Consider the following 21,490-nt stretch of genomic DNA (forward strand, 5'->3'; position numbering starts at 1 on the left):
CATGGAAATAACCTCGACTGTTGCAGGAGCAGTGGTGAGAAGCAGAGTAAATCAAACATATTCCCATGACAGCATTAAAAAGAAAGCTCCCTAAAAATGATGAATGTCCCCCAATACTTTCACTAAAGAACACCAGTCTTAAAACCAGACGTTTTTACAGCTCCCCATCTCTGTTATCAGCACTGCAGGGAACTGTAGAAATTCCATAGGCACAGAGTCCTGGGAAATGGGTCAGAAACTGAGAAGCAGGTGTTAAATTATCGTTGGAAAATACAATGTTTGCCTATTGCAGGTTTTTAATGCCTTATTAACTATTCTGGGCTTCTGCCAGTGAGATTGCAGAGGTGTGGAGACATATATTCTTATTCTGTGTAGTTTTGATACCTTACAATTAAGATGGTAGGATCACCTTTTAAAGCCAAAATACAAGTACCTCTAAAATTTCAGAACTCTTCCTGTTATCATCAGATAATGTAATTAAAAGAAATATATTGGGGAAGGCAGTGGACTTCTTAAATTTGCATGATACTGCTTCAGTTAGCTGGGAAAAATATCCATCCTTGGAATATCTAGATCTTTTGTCCCCATATGCAGGACTTTTCCTATACATACGCAGTCAGGCACACCCATATGTGAGATAAAGAACAGCATGGGAAGTTTACTTTCCTGTTTCTTGATATCTGCATTCAGTGATTACATATCAAATATTCTTTCGTAGATCAGAAATCATTATCTAAACTGTATAACAATGGACTTTCACCTTCTTTTTTAAAGACCAAGTCACATATGATCAAAATGATAGAATATGGATATGCTAAAATCAGAGACCACAAAACTCACATCCCATTCCTTGGAAGATTTATTGTGCCTCAGAAGTTGTTAGAGTGAAGCTGGGCTGAATTGTGGGGTTTGCAATAAACTAAGGCATGAATATTTTTTTTATTTTTTTTTAATTCATCAGAATTATAAATGACTAGGCAAATGCACAAGCTAGAATGATACTAAATACTCCTTGTTAAAATAATGCTGCTGAATTTGTTATCCCTCCTTGTCCTCTCTCATTCCATAAATATATTTATGTGGTGATTTGGTTGCTTGCAGTGATTGTATTGCCTGACCTTTAAATAAGTTATAAGTTGTTATTTCTGTTTCTTATCTAGCTGAAAATGTGAGCACTTTTCGTGAGTATTGAAGATACAATTTCCTAGAAACTTGCAAATGCAACTTCCTATCACCATTTAATCTAGATGTACTTCTACCTTAAATATATTCAGAAAGTGGTAGAAGAAACTGATACAAGCTCAGTCAGCCCTCCTCCTCACCTCAAACTTGGAGACAACAAGAAAAATTTTTCCTGCATAAATGGAAAATTTCAGGTGAAATTATGTGAAGGGTGCAGATTTCCCTTTGCAGGAAATTATGTGAATATTTCTCTTAGCTTCCAAAGACTATTAAAAAAAATTAATGTTAGCCCAGTGAAGCTGTTTTCCTGGCATTCATCTAATTTCATAGTGAAGTTAGATTCACTATGATAAAGTTAGCCTCTGTGAATGCCACGCTCCTCCTCTATCCATAAATTTTCCATCATAATTTAGGGTAAAAAAGCAAAGCATAGAAAAAATAATTAAATTCTTTCTGACTCTACACAAATATATAGTTCTAATTTCGTACCATTTCACATACAGATGGAGTAATCTGAAGGCATCTTGGTGTTAACAAAATCTGGAAAGATTTTTCTGGTTTTGGTTTAAGATGTGAAATATTATATAAATTTCACCAATGTCTGAAATTACTTAGGTATAAACTGAAGTTTAAGTTCAGCTTATAATACTGGTTCTAAATATATATAGAAAGACAGCACTGTTGTCAGACTGAGGCTTTACTCCTTTTAGCACAAGGGGGCTATCAGGGGCAGTTCATCACACACATTCCCCATGCTGAGACCTCGTTGCTACTCACAAATTGGTGTAAAATGCTTGAGTGTGGGTGAGAGTCAAACCTAAAATCTCTGCATTTGCAAGAGAATTACAATGATATGCCTGTGTATCAAAATTACATTGAGAAAGTACAGAGTTAATTATAACTGGATGAAATTTGAGGAAAGATTGGATCACTGGTATTTAGTGCAATTAGAAGAACCTGTAATTTTGTATGCAGTACTTCATAAAACTGGAACATCTTATTTGAGTTCAAGCTGAGCCTCTTATCAAATTCATGCCAAGCACCGAGAAGCTCAGATCTTCTGGCTTCAGCTAGCATAAATGCAGGAATCTGCCTCCTCTTCAGAGTGAACACCATGGATTAGTATTGCAGCCTATTTAGCGCAAGCTATCCCAAATACCTTTGGATATAATTCCTACAATGATAATTACTTTTACTTTTCCTGTCTGAATTAATACTGATGCATCACTATGTACATTGAATTTCTGGTGGTTCAAACGTAATACAATAAAAATACAATGCCACCAAAAAAGGAAGCAAGTTGAAACTAGAATATTTTTGATATGAATGTATAAAAACTGTATTAAAAGCTGAATCCTTCAGAAGGTAATATCAGCTTGGCTGCATTGTCTTGCATTCTTTTATGACCGTGTTAAAATCAGCATGCCAGATTTGTGATGTTAGCTGTCTTCCCTCTGGCAGACTCCCATATCTAAACTCCATGCTGAAGTAACCATCAGTTCAGCATTTCAAACATGGCCTGTGATTTAGTGGCTTCGCTTATTTAAATTGGCCTTTTAGAACAGATTTATTGTGCTGCAAGGTTTGGGGTTTTTTTTTTGTTTGTTTTAAACCCAGGGAATGTACTTATTCCAGAAGGAAATAAATTGAGAAAATGAAGGTAACGAAATAATTTCACACACTTCTGAGCATCTGTCAGATGTGGCATTTTCTTTCATTAAAGCAGGTGTACGTAAGAAGAGACTATGTGGTAAGAATAGATAGACATTATGCTTTTTAATTTTTGTTTGCTCCATGTGGCTCTTCAGAGAGAAAAATATCACTTTTAAAGGTTTGTTTTTAATGCAGCAGAGATACGTATGTTGGTAAGAAGTGGCTAGGAGTTAGAATTATACAAACGGTTGTAATAATGAGACATAAGCAAGAAATAAGGAGGTATTTCTATTTTAAACCCTAAGGACAGCTACCTCTTGTTAAAATACTAAGAAAACCAGTAGATTCTCCATTTCTTGACAACCTGAAGACAAGACTGGATGTTGGGTTGGAGTCCAAGCTGGTAGAATAAGCTGTTAAACCCCATCTCCTGCAAACGTAACTACCTTCCCACCACTGCTGTCTCCTTCCCTAAGGGCCACAGCCCTGGGGGTGTCTCCAGCAACCAGCCCAGGCTCAAACTCAGAAGCAGGCGCTGTCCCTGCCTCCCCCAACACACACGCTTTTCCACAACAGCACAGCATTTCCCAAAGGCTTTGTATAAGGAATTTTAAAGCAGAAAGGGGCAGGTTTTAACGTGAGCCAGGACTGGGTAGGGGCCGAAGAAGCCCCTCAGAGCAGCTGAGGTGTGGTGGGCAAGACTCTGTGAGCAGAAGGGATGTTGCCCTGCACAGGGGACTGCAAGGTAGCAGTGCCCGCGCCATGCATCTGACTGCAGGACCTGTCCTCGCTGGGTCAGTGGGGAAGGGAGACATTGATTCTGCAGCATGTGAGCATGTTCTTGCCCTTGTGTCTATGTAGTATTTAATGTTGTCTCTTTCTCAAGTCCTGCTGTGGCCAAGAAGTAGCGTCTGACAGTAAATTGATCGTATGCAAATGCAGAAGTCAGGCAAAGCTGAGATCTTTTATTTGCAAAGGAAGAATTTGCTGACATTTATTGCTGTAATAAACAAGAATCAATCATTGAAGTGGTACTGTGTTTCTTAGGAAAAACATTAAAAGTGCAATTAATATTTTTCTGGTTAATTCCTTTTTTCCGATTGCAGGTTCAGTGAGTGAGAAGCTGCCACAACGAGAAGGTGCAGGAAAAACAGGTAAACATCTTAGCTGGCCTTTAAATAGAAACAAAAATCACCACTGTGATTTTCCATAGGATTAAATTATCAATATGTTTTCATCATATATTATAGCTGCATATATGTATACATGCATACCTACTATTCATTTTATGTCTGCATTCTACATATTTAGTAAACTTATAAGTATAAATGAATATATATGTATGCATGTATTTGTCTAGATATGCACAGACATTACATTTTTCTAGTCTCAGCCCTACAGACTTTGCTATTCTGTGCTATTTGGAAGATAACTTTTCTTCCCATAGCTATACTCTGAAGTATTTTCCCATACTGTTTGCTTGCCCTGGAGGACAGATTATTCTGTCTGTTTGATAAAGACAGCATTCTGCAGTCCCAAAATCTCAGGAACCGGAGTCCACACTTTATTTCCATAGCAATCGGTGCTTGAGTCATCTTGGACCCAGCACTTTGCTCTATATTGTGAGTAATTCATCTGATGGCTTACATTCATGGCCCGGTGATTGTTGTTAGAGATAGATCATAGTGTATATCTTGTTAGCAGGAGAAAATCTGATGCAATTCCAGCATATCTGGTAGGTTTAAATGAGGGAGATGTCTATGCTTTAAACAAAATTAAAGCTTACACTCTCCAAATGCTTAAAAGAATTTTTAATTCAGCTCAAAATACTCAATGTTGCTGTCAGTGACACCTAGCATAAATTAATTTTAAATAAGTTATTCATATTCATGCTAATGTTAATGGCTATCTGTTTGGTGCACTGTATATATAATTGAAATAGTTTTTTTTACAGGAATTTTTGCAGCATTGTAATATACCCAACATTTAAATAAACTTCCATTGCACTCTTAGGTTGAGAAAATCAGTACTTCTTTTAAGGTTAATAATTAGAAAGTACTGGAAATTGTTCCTTCATGTATTTCCAGACAAACTGTGTGTTCCACTAACTTTAAGTTACCTATTTGCTTTAGGTCAGGAGTTTCATTTTCAGCTTTGAACTGAATGAACTATCCCATATATAAAACTTGTCTGGAATCCTTTATTTTTATTTGCAACTGTGGTGGCTGAGCCGTTGAACCCTGAATGAAGAATCATAGAACAAGGAACTTAAATGTTTATCAAGTCTCCCTCTGTTATCACATATATTCACATCTAAAATGACATGGTTGCATTTTACTCATGCCCTGTGTTTATTCTCCAGCACAAATCTGCAGCATGAAGGGCCACTGACCTGGTTCCCAGATGGTCCCTGGCCCTTAGATGCTGGCTGTGAACTTCCTCTCCCACCCTTCTGCCAGCCAGTCCTGCCTTATGTTTTAAATAAAGTCATGTTGTCAGAGAAATCACAACCTCTTTAGAGACCATCACAGAGCAGTGAACAGGATCAGCTATCTAAGTTAAAGGGATGTGCTTTGGCTTCACAGTCACTGTAGTAAGAAGTGTTTTGTAGCTCAACCTGAAAGGGTCCAGCAGTAGTTTTTGAAATAACCATAAAACACCCTGCTCGTCTTTCCTCTGCATGTTCCTGTGGACTAATCAGGGGTGCCTGGATGGAGTACCTGCCCGTATTGAAACTCAGCAAGCTTAGGCAGGTTCATGACATTCTTACTGCTGCGAAGGACATGCATCAGACCTTCAAGTGTGGTCCTGAGAAAGCGACTTTCAAGAGACAGCATAGGTTTAGCCAGAGACAGTCTCTTCTAACCTGTCCCACAGACACAGAAGATGACCTGGTGGGCCATATCTGTTGCAGACATGCACCTTGCTTTCCCTGGGTATTCCAATACTGAAAGAAAATTTCCAGATACAGACTTTGGAGGTCAGGAGCTCTGTTTGCATGTTTGCAAATAAACCAAACAGGAATAAAGCTTAAAACGTAATTGCTAAAGTATCTTCCCTGGCACTGCAGTTCCCTCCTCTATCCAAGGAAAATATTCATATTATCCGAAAAGCACAGTTGTCAGAGATGGGATCACATCCCTTTTTTCTGATTCTTAGCTGACTGCAGGACTATGTTCTTGGCAACTGGACTCTGACAGCAAACAGAATGATTTCTGTTTAAATGTACACACATATGGACTGGTATGCATGTGCCAGCCAGGAAGACCTATACAATTAACCTGTGAGATATCTAATTAACGTGAAGAATAACTACTTTACCTTTGTGACTCTCGTTGAGTTGTTGAACGTTGTTTTGATCAATGAAATGCCACATGCCTCTTCATTCTTACCGCAAAGGTTTTTATTGAAAGATGATGTACCTGAAAGAGTGCAAACAGAAAATTTATGTCTTCCTGCAAATAAAGGAACTACAAAACAGTTCAGGAACTGTTGTAGCTCCTCCAGTTCTGGAGTAAAATTTATACCTTTTATACAGATATCCTATACCAAATCTTTGGTTTGTTCTCTTTCTTTCTCTTGGGCGGGGGGAGACCTGAGGCCAGTTCTATGACTCAGTCATGAACATCTGTTAAGTTTTTGTAAAAAAAGGGAAAAAAAAATCTGTAGACTGTTTTACATGCTGCTTGAACAAAGTTCAAGAGACTAATTTTGACTGGACTGATAATTGCTAAAGTTATGGTGTTATATCTGAATTTTGGGTAGGAATATAAGATCAAATGTGTCACAAACTGAAATTGTGTAACAAAGATGATTAGAAAAATGTCATTTATACTGAAACCCAAGTTTCTGGATGGGCTTTTGCTAAGATTTATCTACCGTAAGCTACGCTTTGAAATTCTGGGGTTTCTGAATCACATACTGATTGGTGATGTAAATGTATGTCCTGATTCTCAGTACTTGATGGCCTCTCTGAAATGAATCAGTAGTCTTATTCCACCACCCAGAAGACACCACAAAAATGCCAGCAAAATTGATGAGAAATGGCGGTCTGTTATGGCATTGGAGCAAAGTATCCAGTCATTGCATGGACATAGGAATGAGCACTCTTTAGAAAAAGTTTCTTTATGAAAACATTTTGCAGTGAAAGTAAGTTTTCCTTGCTGCTGCTTTGATTTTGTGAAAAGCATGGAGGTTAGTGTTCCACGGCTGCAAATTTGGTTTTACCTGCTGTCAGTGTTTATTTGGTATCTGTATTTGCTGTGAACCTGGCTGTGGTCTCCAGAGGCAAAGGTCATCCTCTGCGTGATCTGCATAAAGATGGTGACAAAGAAGTAAACGTGGGGAGGCTGTTCCGGATTGCAGTAGCAAGAAGAAACGGAAACAGAGAGTGTGTTAGCCTTACAGCTGCTGCTCACTGTTACCCCGGTAGGGCTACGTGCAAGGGGAAGCTTCTCACTTCCCTTTGGTTCTAGCTTCTGTGAAAATGCCAAGAGAACAATCTGGAAACAATGTTGGTCTGAGATCCAGTTGTGAAACTGCAAGAAATTCTGATAAAACCCTTGCCTGAAGGATGCTGTTTACTGCAGGACACCTCAGTCTGGGAGTTAGATCCGTGCTACAGGAAACAGCAATGACTGGAAAATAGGTACTAGCAAGGCCTGCTAAGTTATGTTTACACAATATCCACAATAATTTTACATAACAAAAAAGTAATAAGGTAAAGATGGGTCTTTGGGTAATGCCCTTTCTCACAGAATGTCAACTTAAATAATTATTTATATTGATTTTTTCTTTTTCAGCACTACTTCCACTGTGTTTTACTGACCCTAAAGTTACTCACATCCTCTTATAATTTCTGTAAATTTCCCTCCCTCTTTTCTTGCAGCAACGGCTGGTAGTGGATGGATGGAGACTGCTGACCAGAGGATAAGAATTATGCAAACAACATTCTGGTTCTTTAATCTGTGAATCTTGCTTATAAAATCAGCTTGACTGTTAAAGAGATCCTGCTGTGCCAGAAGAAATTTTCCTTTCATTTTAAGGTGTCAACATGTCTGCAGCCAGTCATTTGACCCAGACTGCTTTTGCTTTCACAGGTCTTACTCCTTCTATACATTTATCTAATTACTTCTTTGGAAATGATGACTGTCCAGGGAGCGACCTGATAACTTCATGCCTCATCAAACACCCTGCAATCATTTCATCAGCCATAACCTCAAACCCTATCCATTTATAATCCATAGTCTGTAGATGTAATATATTTATGCTGTGTAGTACCTATAAATAATGTTTAAATTATTGTTTGTTTACCGGCCGGGGCTATGTGCAAATCATTAGTATCAATCACGTATGTACACTTATTTAGCTTACTCTCATAATTGTAGTCTCCTTGCAAATCTTTTCCATTCTGAATTCAGATGATGCCTCAGCTCCCGCGCTGGAGACTCAGCCTCAAGGTGATGAAGAAGGTGAGCATCAACAAGAACTTAATGGTGTAGTATTAAAGTCTGCAGTATGGACCATACACTACAACATCAAATGCTACCTTAAGAATTAGTTCAGCTGCTGGGCAGTTGCAAGAAATTGCAAGCATCTGTACCTTTTTCTAGATAAAGACAGCAAATACAATAGAGTCTTTACTTACAAGCAACGAATTTTATGTGATAGTTTTGAGATGACACTGTAGCTATGGAGTCCAACATTAGCAATTTTAATCATCACTATTCAGGGCAGAGAAAGATTTTAAACTTGAGCCAGAGTGCAGATTAAAACTGTATGGTAAAATAAGAAAGTTAAAGGGTTAATTCTGTCCTCAGCATATCACTTAGTAATATTAAAGGCTGATGTTTTGTCAGGCTTATTTGTGTCCGGGGAAATTTGGTGCATTGTAAATGCAAAGCTCAAAGCCTACATACAATGATAATCTTATATTGTGGCTGCCTTACCACTCACTGCAAATCTCACAGAGTCTGATCTGAGGCTGTTATGTACTTTGGGTCCACACTGGGAGATTTTTATTCTGATAAAACATAATTTTAGTCTAAAAGTGTTTCTTTCAACCTTTTATATGAATGGGGTCAGGAAGGAACTATTCATGCCATTAATAAAGTTTTTAACTGTACTAATAATGCAAACCAGTGTGCCCTTTTCTTTTTTAGATCCATGTATCTTTAAAACTAGACACTTATATTTCAGCTGCTAGTAACTTAAAAAAAATACTGTAATATTTTCAAACATTTTCTGTCATTTTTTTTTTTTTCTAGATATAGCTTCTCGTTATCCTACCTTATGGACTGAGCAAGTTAAGAGTAGACAAAACAAAACAAATAAAAGCTCAGGTAAGAAACTTGTGTTGTCCTGACTTTGCAAAGCTCCTGTGAAGACATGTATTAAGCCTAGTTAATACTGAAGTCATTTAAGTGAAAGCCATTTTAATAACTATTATGCTTCCACTCTCGTCATATGATAGCGACTAACTGATTTGCATTGTGATGATTTTGTAGGTTCATGCGTCATATGTTCCTTTTACATGGAAATATTTTTGGCTAGGCTTTACTAGGTGTAAATTGATATTACTCCACTAAAGTCTCTAGCTCACATCTGTTTGCAACTGTGAGTAGATCTGACATAAATTTCTGCATCCTCTTTAATCCTCTGCCTCTTTGTTATCTACTTGTATTTTCTTTTTTGTTTGGGTGGCGTGTAGCAAGGTGCTTGGAAAATGACAGTGAGTTACATGTGTTTGGTGGTAATACTTAAAAGGAAAACCTGAAAATCCTTTCAGAAACCAGCTGTCAGTTAACAGGAATTTGAAAGGCAGCGTTACCTGCTTTTTGGTACAACATTCACCTGTTATTGACAGACTGATCGCCAGTTCAGTGTGAATTAATTATGTTGCCTCTTTTATAATTGTGATTTTTGGCTTTTTTTCACCGCTCTTCAGAATTGAGCTTTGTAAACCTAGGCTAGGAATGTCAGGTGAATATCCTAAGAACGAAGCCTCTAAAATATTCAGATACATTCAATGCTTTGGTGGACTATACGTTTTGATGTCTTCCTCACTGTTCCTTGCTTTCATTGGAATAAACTTTAGAGAATCTTCTTGAGTTTCCAGTTTCTTTTTCTCTGGAAAAAAGTTTAATTTGAAAGGAAACATTGATCATATAGGTTGTGATTCAGTACATCACCCAAAAGAACACTTTGGATCCAGTGGAAATTGTTTTACATTAACTATTGTGCTTAAATATTCTGCTGAATTGAGCCCAAAAGGATTTAAAAAAGACAATCATCACAAGAAAGATATACCCTTACTAAGAGGTTTACAGATTGCTGTTATAAGCTATTTTTAACATCAAAGCAATAATTATTAATACTTTTTCCTCTCCTTGATTCTCCAGTAGGCACTTAAGGGAAGAACTTTAAACAGGGTGTAGACAAGAGTTTGAAGCAAACACTTGCTGTGCTGGAGATTTATTCTATCTTTTTTTTTAGTCAGGGTTAGTAAGAAGAGAATTCCTTTGGGATTTCTGTCGTGTAAAATATGTGTATAGAAATATGTTGCTTTTAGGAGTGTTTATTTAATTGTTACGGTCCTAGAGACTAGATCTAAAGCAAGAACTCTTGAGTTTGCAGTGCAGCTCCTGGAGGCCAAAACTTCAACATGCACATAAAAAACCAGAAAACCACTAAAGAAAAGGTGGGTTTGTTATTGGAAACTTGTAACCTTCAGTCCATCTAAAGACATATTTACAAAGGAAGAGAAACCAGAAGCATAGTCTACTTGTCTTATGGTTGTTAGCCCATGGTGCATTAGCATCACAAGCACAATTGTGTTGGATTTGCTAACCACAGGACTTGCTCACAACTGCATTATGTACAGGGCATCTCTGGAGGGCTAGGAGATACTACAGTCTGTATTGACATACCTAGACCAGCAGTAGTAAGTCAGCAGACACTACATAGCCAGCCTTGCTTTAGTTTGTAGGCATAGCTGATGTGCCAGAAGGGACCACTGCTTTCTTTGCTGTAACTTCTCTTGTCTATGTAATATGACATAATCAGTCGAGACGAATCTAGGTGCTAAAACCAGTGTCTTCACCGGCTGTGCTAGGCAGCACCTCTTTTCCAGACTCCAAAGTGTAACATGGTCATTGTTTTGATTGCTGAGCCTCACTGTAAACAGGTTTTCTAAGGTGCCGAAAAGACTAGGTTAGATTTTCCCCTTATTACCTTTTGGTGTGGTGCCAAGGCTTCTGGGAACATCCACAGGGAATAAACTCTGGGCTTCTATGTGTATAGAATAGGAGGGACCTCATTACTGAATCCACTGGATTGTAAACTAATGACCTTTGGACACCCAGGCTTCAATATAAGGGATAAATACAGATTTCTTCTTCACTCAGTTTGCATAGAAAACTCTGATTCAGACTTGGTCATACAAACCCCACAAAGCTTATTGAAAGATATTTGCCTGAGTAAAATGAGAAGAATTTATGTCTGCATATGAACTCTGTTTATAAAACAAAAGATGAAACCAAATTTATTTATAATGCACTAAATTTTCCTTTCTTCTATACTAACCCCAGTGCTTTCAAAGAAATTTTTCAGGTGCAAATAACACTATGACCTAGCCCTGCCTGTAGAAAATAAATAAAGAAAAATAATATTGCTAAAAATTTCAGGCAAACTCCAACTATACTACTTGAAAGCTGACTATTTTAGTCTGTATTGCTTTTATTTTTTCTAGTTTTTATCTGAATATATGTCTTACTATGTTATGGTCATAAAGAAGCTTGGCTTGACCTTAAGAAATCCATCTCCTTAGCAGAATGTTTTGTGAGTTTAGGATCACAAATGAATACATTGAATTTATTGTACTCATCCTGAAATGGGTTTGCTTTCTCTACTCTGCAAATTATTAATTACTCTTATAATTAACTAGTAGAATCAGCATAAGCTTTTAGGTTTTGGAAGATAGAAAATAATGGCTCAGGAAATTCTAGTTTATATTAGTTATCCAGTGTTTTCATTTGATTAAATCATCCTAAATTAATTTAGCACGGAGTAATGGCATTTGGAAGACTTACAGATGCAGGGCATGAAATTACTGGATTATATATCCATGCTCTATAATGACTTCTAGTGCATTTTTTTGTTGTTATTGTTTCAGAGAAATAGGCCTTTTCTGCTCACTAAAAGCATTTTTAGAGTGATTTTTGATCTATTAGCTTTTGATGACAAAATGTTACTGCTGGCAAAACCCTCAACATCCAGTCATGTAACAACAATATGATCTGTTTGGAGTGATGGATTTGGGTAGAAACATCTCTATTTTAGCTCTTTTTGTATGTTGAAGATGATTTTCAGATGCTGCTGTCTGTGTGAACTCCATGACTAAACTCCTGCTGTAGGTTGAGGGGATGCAGGCAGCGACATTAGTGGAGCCTAGAGAGCAGCCACCTCGTTGTAAGGGCATCACAGACACTTGGCCCGTTAATGAGAGAACTGCACCCCGCTGAGTGCAGTCACTCGTTTAGTTCTCTAGCCTATATGAAGGGATCTATGCTTTAGATGAACTTTATCCCAACCCGCTATCGGTTGAAGATCCAGGTACTATTCTTTCAGAGCTTTGTTTTTTTTTTTTAAAGACCAGAGGATAGAAAGTTTTTTGCCTCGAAGAAACTGGATATTTTGGACCCTGTCCACAGCAGTTCCCAGTTACTGTAGTTCACAGCTAGGTGCAGCCTTGATGTGGGTGGAGAACGCTACATGACAGCGCAAATACTTTCCCATCACCTAACAGGGAACACACAGTTCCCTGAGAGGTCAGGTTGGACTGCAGATCTCTTAGATTCTCCTTGCTGCATCTGTTCTACCGGCAGTTCATATCCCTGTGGGATTTTTGGGAAGCAAGTGTGGCATTTTCAGGGGATGTATGCCCTTTTTTGAGTTTGAGTATAGGCAAAGGAAGAGTAGTTTAATCCTTTTCACAATAGCCAATGGAAACTTAGGATTCATTTTATTAGCTTGAATTTAAGAGCCAATTTTTTCTAATCATCTGTTGTGACTTCTGTGAAAAAGAAGTAGGGTGAGTTTAACTGGTAATATTGTTAATGTCAAAAAAATTCTTAAAGTACTGAGTAATTTCTAAGGTCTGTCTGTACACCACACAAATAAGAATTACTCAATGTGACATTTCACTAATTTTGCAAATGCAGGATGCAAAAAAGTCATCCATAATCTGGAATATCTTTACATATATGCTTAAGGTCTTCAGAGGTTCTGGTGATAATATAATTCAAGTTATAAGACCCAGGGTTAAATAATGTATCATTGGCTAAGACACAGTACAGTTTCAAGTATCTACTATTCAGTTCTATTCTCTTGTTATTAATATTTTGGTGTTCTGTTTCCTTGAAGATTGAATATTATGGCATTATTAGCACTAATTATTTATATGTTCATTCATTAGTTGTGTAGTTTATTTAATGAGCATCGTAAAGTGATTGAAAGATTGGTGTTTGTTTTGTTGATAATCTGGTATGGCCAGCAAAATAGAAGACAGGAAGAAATTGTTGCATCTCTTTGTACGTTACTGAACTTTGATTCCTGTGTTAAAATTTAAACACATGAAATGAGTGGGTAGAAATTAGGGCCCCCTCACAGTCAGTGGCAGAACTCCCAGACAGCTTTTGAACAACCATTCATATGCTGGCTACATGCTACTAGTTCACCCAGTAGTTCACATTTCATCTGGATCAGGCACAGACATGTGATATAGCGCTTGTGCCAGCTTCGTGCTTTCTGCCAGTTTGATGCTCATATGTGTTAAGCAGGTGCTAGAGGACAGGCCATATATGATCCGGTATAAAATAGGCTTGGCCCAAAGGAAACCTGTTCTGGCATAAAGCCTGCTGAGGGTCAGGCTGTAAAAATTCTTAAAAAAGCAATGCAAAAAGTAGTGGATCATATGATTAGGACATTTTTCATGCTGAACGAAGAATCCTAAATCAGAATTCATTGTCCTCTCTAACTATGTCTGTAGTGACTTCAGGAGTGCCCAGATTTCAGCCACTGTACCTGGATGCTTTGATAATGTAGAACCATCTTCAATTTCATTTTTTGTTTTAGCTGTGCACATATGAAAGGAACACATAGCTTCTTATTTAATTTTCTGGCACAACGGAGTAGTGGTTTAGTGCTGACCTTCTACTACAGACCATCAGTTTTAGGGCTTTAAAAATCTGTTACAAGATTTTATCAATTAGCCCCAGGGGGCTTGATCCAACAGGAGTTTCATTCTCAAAGAAGCATCTGGGAGAGCACTGAAGTGCATATATAGTAATGTAGCATAGACTGGCTGCAAATGCAAATGCAGTTAGTGTAATGTCTACTGTGAATACATGAATACATTCTTAGTAGACTAAACCATGGAATTTAAAAGTGATAATGTTACTAGCAATTGCGTGTCTGCATCTATACCAAATAGCTGCTTGCATTTATCTGTCTATACAGTCTGAATCTGTTGCCAATTCTGCCAGTGAGACTTGACTAATGTGACAGAATGACATTGTAAGATTTGAATGCAGTTTTTATTGCCTTGTCATCTGACTAAAGCATTTGTACATTTGAGTTTTTCTCACATGGAAACTATGTTGGTTGCCAGTGAGGTTTCTGTTTTGTTAGCTTGCTTTGTTTTGTTTCTCAGAAGCAATTGTTCCAGTGGGATCCCTGTGCACTGATCATTCCCTGAAAGTCACCTTCTTACAAAGAACCAAGAGAAACCTTGTTCCATACTCAAATGCTCACATTCATTCCAAACTGAACCTGGCTAACATTCTCCTGCTATGCCTATCCTGGCAGCCCTGAAGTTAAAAAAAAGCCTGCATGAAAAAACAAACCCAGCATTTTCTTGCAAAGGAAATAAATTTAAGAGTTTGTGTATATGCCCAATCACATCAGTTCTAATACACATTCCTTTCTAAGCATAAGAAACCAAATAACTTATAGACAGGAAAATGAGTAACAGCTCAGTGACTTTGTATTTAATCTCATTAATTGTTGCATTCTCCAGATGTTGCTTTTAATATTGACTGAAGATAAATTACCTGCAGTTGAAGATGTGCGAGCTAGTGAGAAAAAACTCAGATCCAGTTGCATGTTCCCGGTTACATTTTTATTACAAATTCATTAGAAATTTTCTAAAACTATTTTGAATTAGGCTTGTTTCACAATGTGGATATTTGAGATATGAAACAATTTATAACAGAAGGAAATAAAAATAGATACCGTAACCAACTGAGAGAAGAACACAGGGAAGAGGGGAAAGAAAGTGTTTTAAAAGCTACTTGTCTCCATTTTTCAGCAGGGATCCCTAGTAAGTTGTGTGTTGGCCTGCAGAACCCTGGCCAATCATCCGTTCTTAAATTTCCTTGTATTCAACATTAAAAGAAGGGCAGGTGAGGACTTTACAGCAGAACATACATGTATGTCCAAAGAGTGCTACTTACTCTGAATGCATTATGTCTGTATTGGACACTCAGAAATTGAATTTAAATGAATATATAGAGTAGGTTTGCATAGGACAGTAGCCTGAGTAGGAGTGGTTCATTAATTGCAAACCACTGAATTACACAGCAAATAGTGTTTCCGTGTTTTTACCTCATTAGCCCTAAAGACAGTGTTTTGTTCTAACAGTTGGTGAGGTATCAACCACACTCAAAGATGAGATTTGCATTCCCAAACTTGTGATGTAAATACAGCCATTAGCTGTAGCTGGAGAAACCAAGAGCATAGGAGTAAGTTGCTGAAATATAGGCGTCTTGTGTCTTCATAAGGCCTAGGGTATCTGATATCTGCCTGGGCTAGGAGCTACAACAGCCTACTGGAAATCTGTGATGCTCTGGTATGTAGGTTTGATAGTCCAGAGTACCTGAAATGGCATTGAATTGAGCCCTAAGAACCTCAGCTCAAGCCCTGAAAGAGAAGTAGAAGGCAGAACTATTGATTTTAAATAATTCTTCAAACATACAAATGGAGTATTAAGTCCACACATGGATTCTATCAATGGAAGCTCAGTCCACTACAAATGGGCAGTCAGTCTGCCAAATTTTGGACCAAGTCAAATCCAGATATTATTACTGTGAACTTTATAGCTTGGGCTCATCTGCAGGTCAATTCCCTACACAAGAAAAGGCACTAGCATTTTTTCATGACATCTACAGATGAAGTCTAAATGTTTTGTGATGCCACAGATCTGGCTTTTGGGCCTTGTAAAAGTTGTTGGTACTGGAAGACATCAGCTGATAGAATACTTGTTTGGCCCATTATCTCAGCATGTTGTGCATGGAGCATAAAGAGAAAAGTGTTGTGAGGAATTTAAGAAAAACATAGTGAGGAGGAATGGAGGCTCCCAGGCCAAAGTCTTATGGCCTTCTCAGACTCTTTGGATTGGCTCTGGTTGCTAACTCACTAAGTGTTCCCTTTAGAGTTCCTGAATGAACTCAATTATTTAGAATGAAGTATAACTTGTTATTTGTATTTCACTATAAAAACATTGTTAAAAAACTGTTGGGGAGGGAGATGTGTGAGGCACTGTCACATCTATATCCCCTACTATTTAATTTTTAAATATTTTGAAGAGTAAGAGGTAGTTATCTTCCATTTTTTTTTATTTTTCTGTCAAGAGTCAGAACAGTTTCAGAGTAGTATTTTTTTTAGAACACTGGTGTCAAGATATGCCTCAGCAGCTGAAAAAGTGGTGGCTTTGAAGCTACTGATTGTTCACACCATTAGGGCCAATCAGTAAATGGTTGTCTTACTTTTCAGCAGCAATTTTAAGTTATATCCTAGTCTTGTTTTAGCTTACACACAAAGAAAGAACAGTATTCTTCACCCTCTTGATCTGTGAAGAAAATAACTTGATACACTTTGGTCCTCTTGCCTTGCCTTGCCTTTATTTTACTTGCCTTGCCTGTCCTAAATTGGTAAAAAAGAATTACAATTTTCTTTCAGTTCTTTCAGCCTCTTCCAAGAAGATAAAACTTTCCAGACACACCCCCCACACACACACAGAGAGCTTGTATATTATGATACATTCTTAATTTTCAGGATGCTGGATCATGCTTATTTTAGTACTGTTCTATCTTTAATAATCCTTTTCACAAGCATTTTCATTTATCTTCAACTTAATTTTACATATTACTTAAAAACCTTTATAAAGATCAAGCACTGACATTTCCAGTTTTTTCCTCCCACTACAGGGGAAGATCCTCCCATCCTAAGCCATTAAAAAACTAGAGTTCTGTTTTCCATCCAGTTGATGTTCTTTTTACTCAGATGTTCCAGGGTTTTATTAGACCCCCACTGTAGGGGGAAAAAAAAAAGAAAAAACCCACCCCCCAAAAAAAGAAAAAGAAAAAAAGAAAAAAAATCTCTTTTGTGCAAGGTTGTTAATTTCTGTTTTACTGCATGTGTTAAAAATGTATGCCAAAAGATAGCAATCTTTTCTGACCATTTTAATTATATCACATTACTTTCTGCGGCAAGTAAATGACACAACAGTCCTGCTTGAAGTTCTCCTTTAGTTTTTTGACATGCACTTTCCCATCTACCTTCAGCTTTCCACAGTTTACCAGACATCAGTACACATAATCATAAAAGCATCAGTAAGAATCAGAAATCCTAAGAGGGTTGTCACACTAACAGTCTATAATTTAACAACAGATGCAAAAAAAAAAATAAATTCGCATAAATCATGTTAATGCACAGAAACTTATTGGACCGGATAATATCTAAAGATATAATCTTTCTGAGAAAAAGATAGATCTTTCAGCCAAGACAGTCTGGATCTGGCTGTGGCTATATTGATTGCTGGATGATATATGGAAGATATGTCTTCCAAATGTTGCAGGCAATTGGAAGTCCAGCAGAGTCGACAGTAAGAGCTGCCAGCCTTCCATCATCATCCCAATGACCTGATAGGAGAAAATGTCCATGTTTCATGCAGAGATGCCTTCCCTTCCCTGGCCCCACCACAGCCAATAACCCTAAAAGCAACAAACATAGACAGTAACCTTTGTCTGTCTTTACTGATACAGTAAAGGCTAGTTTTATCTTGATTCTGTTGCACTTTCTTGGGAAAGAGGCCCAGGTCAATTGTGAGCATGTAGAATTAGGCATCTAAATTCACAAACTGGCATCTAAACAATTATCTTTTTTTTTTTTCCCCTGAAATATTAAGAATCCAGTACTACTCTTGAGGTCAAGTCAGTAAAAAAAAAATAATTACAAAATTAAAGAAATACCTTCAATGTCAGAGAGCTCTGAGACCCATATGTTCAAAACTTCAGTAAATTGGTGGTTATGCTCTTGAAGAAAAAACTGTGTGATGGAGGTTATTCCATCACTAAGGATATCCACCAAACTCTCTCCTACATTTTGCAAGGTTAAGAACTCCTTATGTCTTCCTCTGTGAGCTGACAAAATCTCTAAAAAATGCTAATATTAAACCCCCCCCAATTTTAAGTTTTGTTCTTAATTAATCAGTCATGCAGTGAGATTTCCTGGCAAGATAATTCTGGTTTTATAAGACAGACTAGAGCGGGGGTCCTCAAACTTTTTAACCAGGGGGCCAGCATGCGGATGAAGTGGCAGGAGGCCATCTGCGGCTGCTTGGTTTCCCCCCAACCCCTGGCAGGTGGGACCGGGGGGTTCTGTAAATACCGGGGGCCAGATTGAGGACCCTGGGGGGCCGTATCCAGCCCGTGGGCCGTAGTTTGAGGACCCCTGGACTAGACTGTTCTGAGAAAGGCAATTTTCTTTTTCTTCCATGAGGATAAGTCAAATGACCAAGTATCCATCTTTCCAATAACTGAGTAAGAAGTGTTTTAAAAAAGCCAAATACAGTTATGGCAAAATATTCCCCTGTTAATATCTTATGTGAACTGTGAAATTCTACTGCGTGATCTGTCCACGTTCTGCAAAAAAAGCTGACTGCTGTTAATGGAAGTACAGACCATGGAAGGACCAGTAACCATGTAAGCCCTGGTGGCTGGAGTCAAAGTTTTGCCTCAGTTTCCTGACGTGCACATTTCTGACAGTCTGAATTGATTTCTAGATGTTCCCTGGTAGGTCAGGTTATGGGAAGTCACAGTGGTTTAAATTTGGAGGGATTTTTAATGAGATGACTTATCACATGTCTTCCAACTTTCTTATTTGCCAAACCATATATCTCTGAACAAACTTCCTGAAAAGACTGACAGCTCGTGCTACAATTGAAATTGAAAAAATTGCCATGTGATGCACAAACATCTTGAGGCTTCATCAGTAACGGTAGCATCTTCCATTTGGTACAAAAGCAAGAGAAATTCAGCTCCTACAGGGAATTCTGTGGGAGGAGTGGAATTCACCCCAAAGCCTGTGGGTTGGATACATATGCAATGTGGCGGTTGCATCAGTCCAAACCTTTACTGCAGCATCTGCTTTTATGGACTGTTGAGGTCTCAGGTTAATCCTGTCATACATGGATCCTTTCCCCTAGCCTGCCCTTAATGCAATACACTGGGTTTTTTTTTGTTTGAGACTGGTGTAGAGTCTCCTTTCCATGAAAAGCCACACCAAGGGTCATAATTGGCACAAGGGAACTTATTCTAGTCAAATTATATTGCTAAAGTATGTAAAACCACTTTGAGATCTTTTCATCTGCAAGATGCTCTATATACCCCAAGTACTGTATTATTACTGGCGTCTTTTCTACTTCACTCCACTCTGTCCATCATGCTCTGTCCTCTTGCATAGCAAACTGTTCCAGATAAATACTAGATGCAATGTTTTCCCTGCACTCTGCACTGCCTAGAAATAACATTAACTATTGTTGCCATAATGCACTAGATTTCTGTGTTACTGGAGAAGAAGCAGTGGTTGAAGAGACAGACCACTGTTTTTCATTAAGCTATTTTTAATACCTGTTTTAGTTTAAGAACGTCAGGCCAAGTATCTGCATTCAACCACAAATAAAACTATATTTAAATAAGATTAAGGCTGTAAATTAAATTTCAGATCTTAAATTCTCTCGATGCATTACAAAACACAAGAGAAAAAGACAGGGCAAAGCTTAATATACCAAACTTGTTGAAAATGCAGCCTTCTACGGAAAAAATTTCTTCTTAGGGAATTTTTTTAAAAAAGATGCGCATTTTCAGCTGAAAAACTGTATTACAAGATGAAAATTCAAACAACAAAAAAAACTTTCTAAAAGCTGAATAATTTTTGTTCAAGACTCAAAATCTTGATTAGTCGTTGTAATGCCTTGTAGGAGCTGTAATTTTGAAACTTCATTAGTTCCTTCTTTTTCAGGGGCTGGGATCTTTAGGCTGGCTATACATACAGGGTATAATGGTCTCTTCCCTTTTTAAAAACTTAGAGATACCTCAAAAAACTTGTAAACATCTTGGATTTTATTGTTCTCTGGGAAGTTCAACACAAAGAAACAACCTGTTGTAGGGTGGGGTTTTTTGTTGGGTTTTTTTTTGTTGTTGGGTTTTTTTCCCCCATAAACATACACATTTTTTGTAAAACAAACATTTTGAATGAAAAACATCTTTTCATTTAAAGATCTGGTTTTCCACCAAAGCCAATCACAATGAAATTTTTCAACCAATCGTATTACTGTCATAACAAGTTATGAAAACAATTGCATTATTGCCACTTGAACAGTGGGTTACCTTGTTCCATTGTTTTCTGGTGAGATAGTAATGTTATTTAACTTTACCACTGTTATTGTCTTTCAGTGAGTAATGACAATTTATCAAAATTAAAGGACTTTCATTCTTCTCTATTTGGATGACTGTTAGATGCAGTTTTTGTTGGACTGGAATGCATTAGAAATACATAAATTCCTCAAATATGAGGGACCTGTAATGCCCATGAATTGTTTTCCAGTGCACCTAGTTAGATCAGGGCAACAGGCTGATTGATGTTTGGTCTAGAAGCAGAGACATAGAAAGTTAAATTAATGCCTCTTGTGCCCCCAAAAGCTGAGGTACAGTTTTGGCAAGAAGGTAGAATCAGAATTAGGCCAAATTTTCAGGTCTGTATTGAGGTAAACTCCCATCAATGCAAAGGCTGATAAGGGTTAATCCTGTGTGATTATGTTTATTTATTATTTAGTGAATTCTTCTACAGTATCCATTACAATGGAGACTCTTAACAGAGGCAGGGCTCTGATTAATTACAGAGGTTCATGACCATCACACTTTGTCATGGTGCAGTTCACCCTTCTATCACAACACACTGTGCCCAGTTATTCTGGCTGGCAAGGAGGTAGGGACCATTTCTTTTGCTTTACTTACCTAATGGGTTTGGGAAGCAGAAGTGTAAGTAACTTCTGATCTTGGATGTTTCCTCTCTGACTTTCCCAAAATTCCCGTCATGTACTTAAAGCCATAATCTCAATAGCCTTTACTGCCTGAAGGTAATGAGAAAATAATTATTCTCATTGCTCTCTTGTTTGCTGAATAAAGGCTACATCCTGCCTAGCTTAAGGGATTTATAATTTTAGTGTTCTTGCAGTTTCTAATCAGGTTTAAAAGGCAATTGAAGATAAATTTTAGGACATGATTTTTAGTTCCTTTGAGTTGATACAACAGAGAAG

General features: G+C 37.6%; 1 protein-coding gene across 7 annotated transcripts in view; it reads left to right on the plus strand.

Annotated features, from left to right (window-relative positions):
• SMOC2 (SPARC related modular calcium binding 2) overlaps positions 1-21,490 on the plus strand; it is a 149,378-nt gene that overhangs the window by 65,964 nt on the left and 61,924 nt on the right. For 4 of the 7 annotated variants that reach the window (XM_037392066.1, XM_037392067.1, XM_037392068.1 and 1 more), the window contains exons 5-7: positions 3,942-3,989; positions 8,223-8,306; positions 9,102-9,176. In XM_037392066.1, the coding sequence (XP_037247963.1) occupies positions 3,942-3,989; positions 8,223-8,306; positions 9,102-9,176 (207 nt within the window). The remainder of the gene's footprint in view (positions 1-3,941; positions 3,990-8,222; positions 8,307-9,101; positions 9,177-21,490) is intronic. The other 3 variants (XM_037392072.1, XM_037392073.1, XM_037392071.1) reach the window with 1 other exon arrangement.

This window comes from Falco rusticolus, chromosome 6 (assembly GCF_015220075.1).
Source record: "Falco rusticolus isolate bFalRus1 chromosome 6, bFalRus1.pri, whole genome shotgun sequence".
NCBI lineage: Eukaryota > Metazoa > Chordata > Aves > Falconiformes > Falconidae > Falco > Falco rusticolus.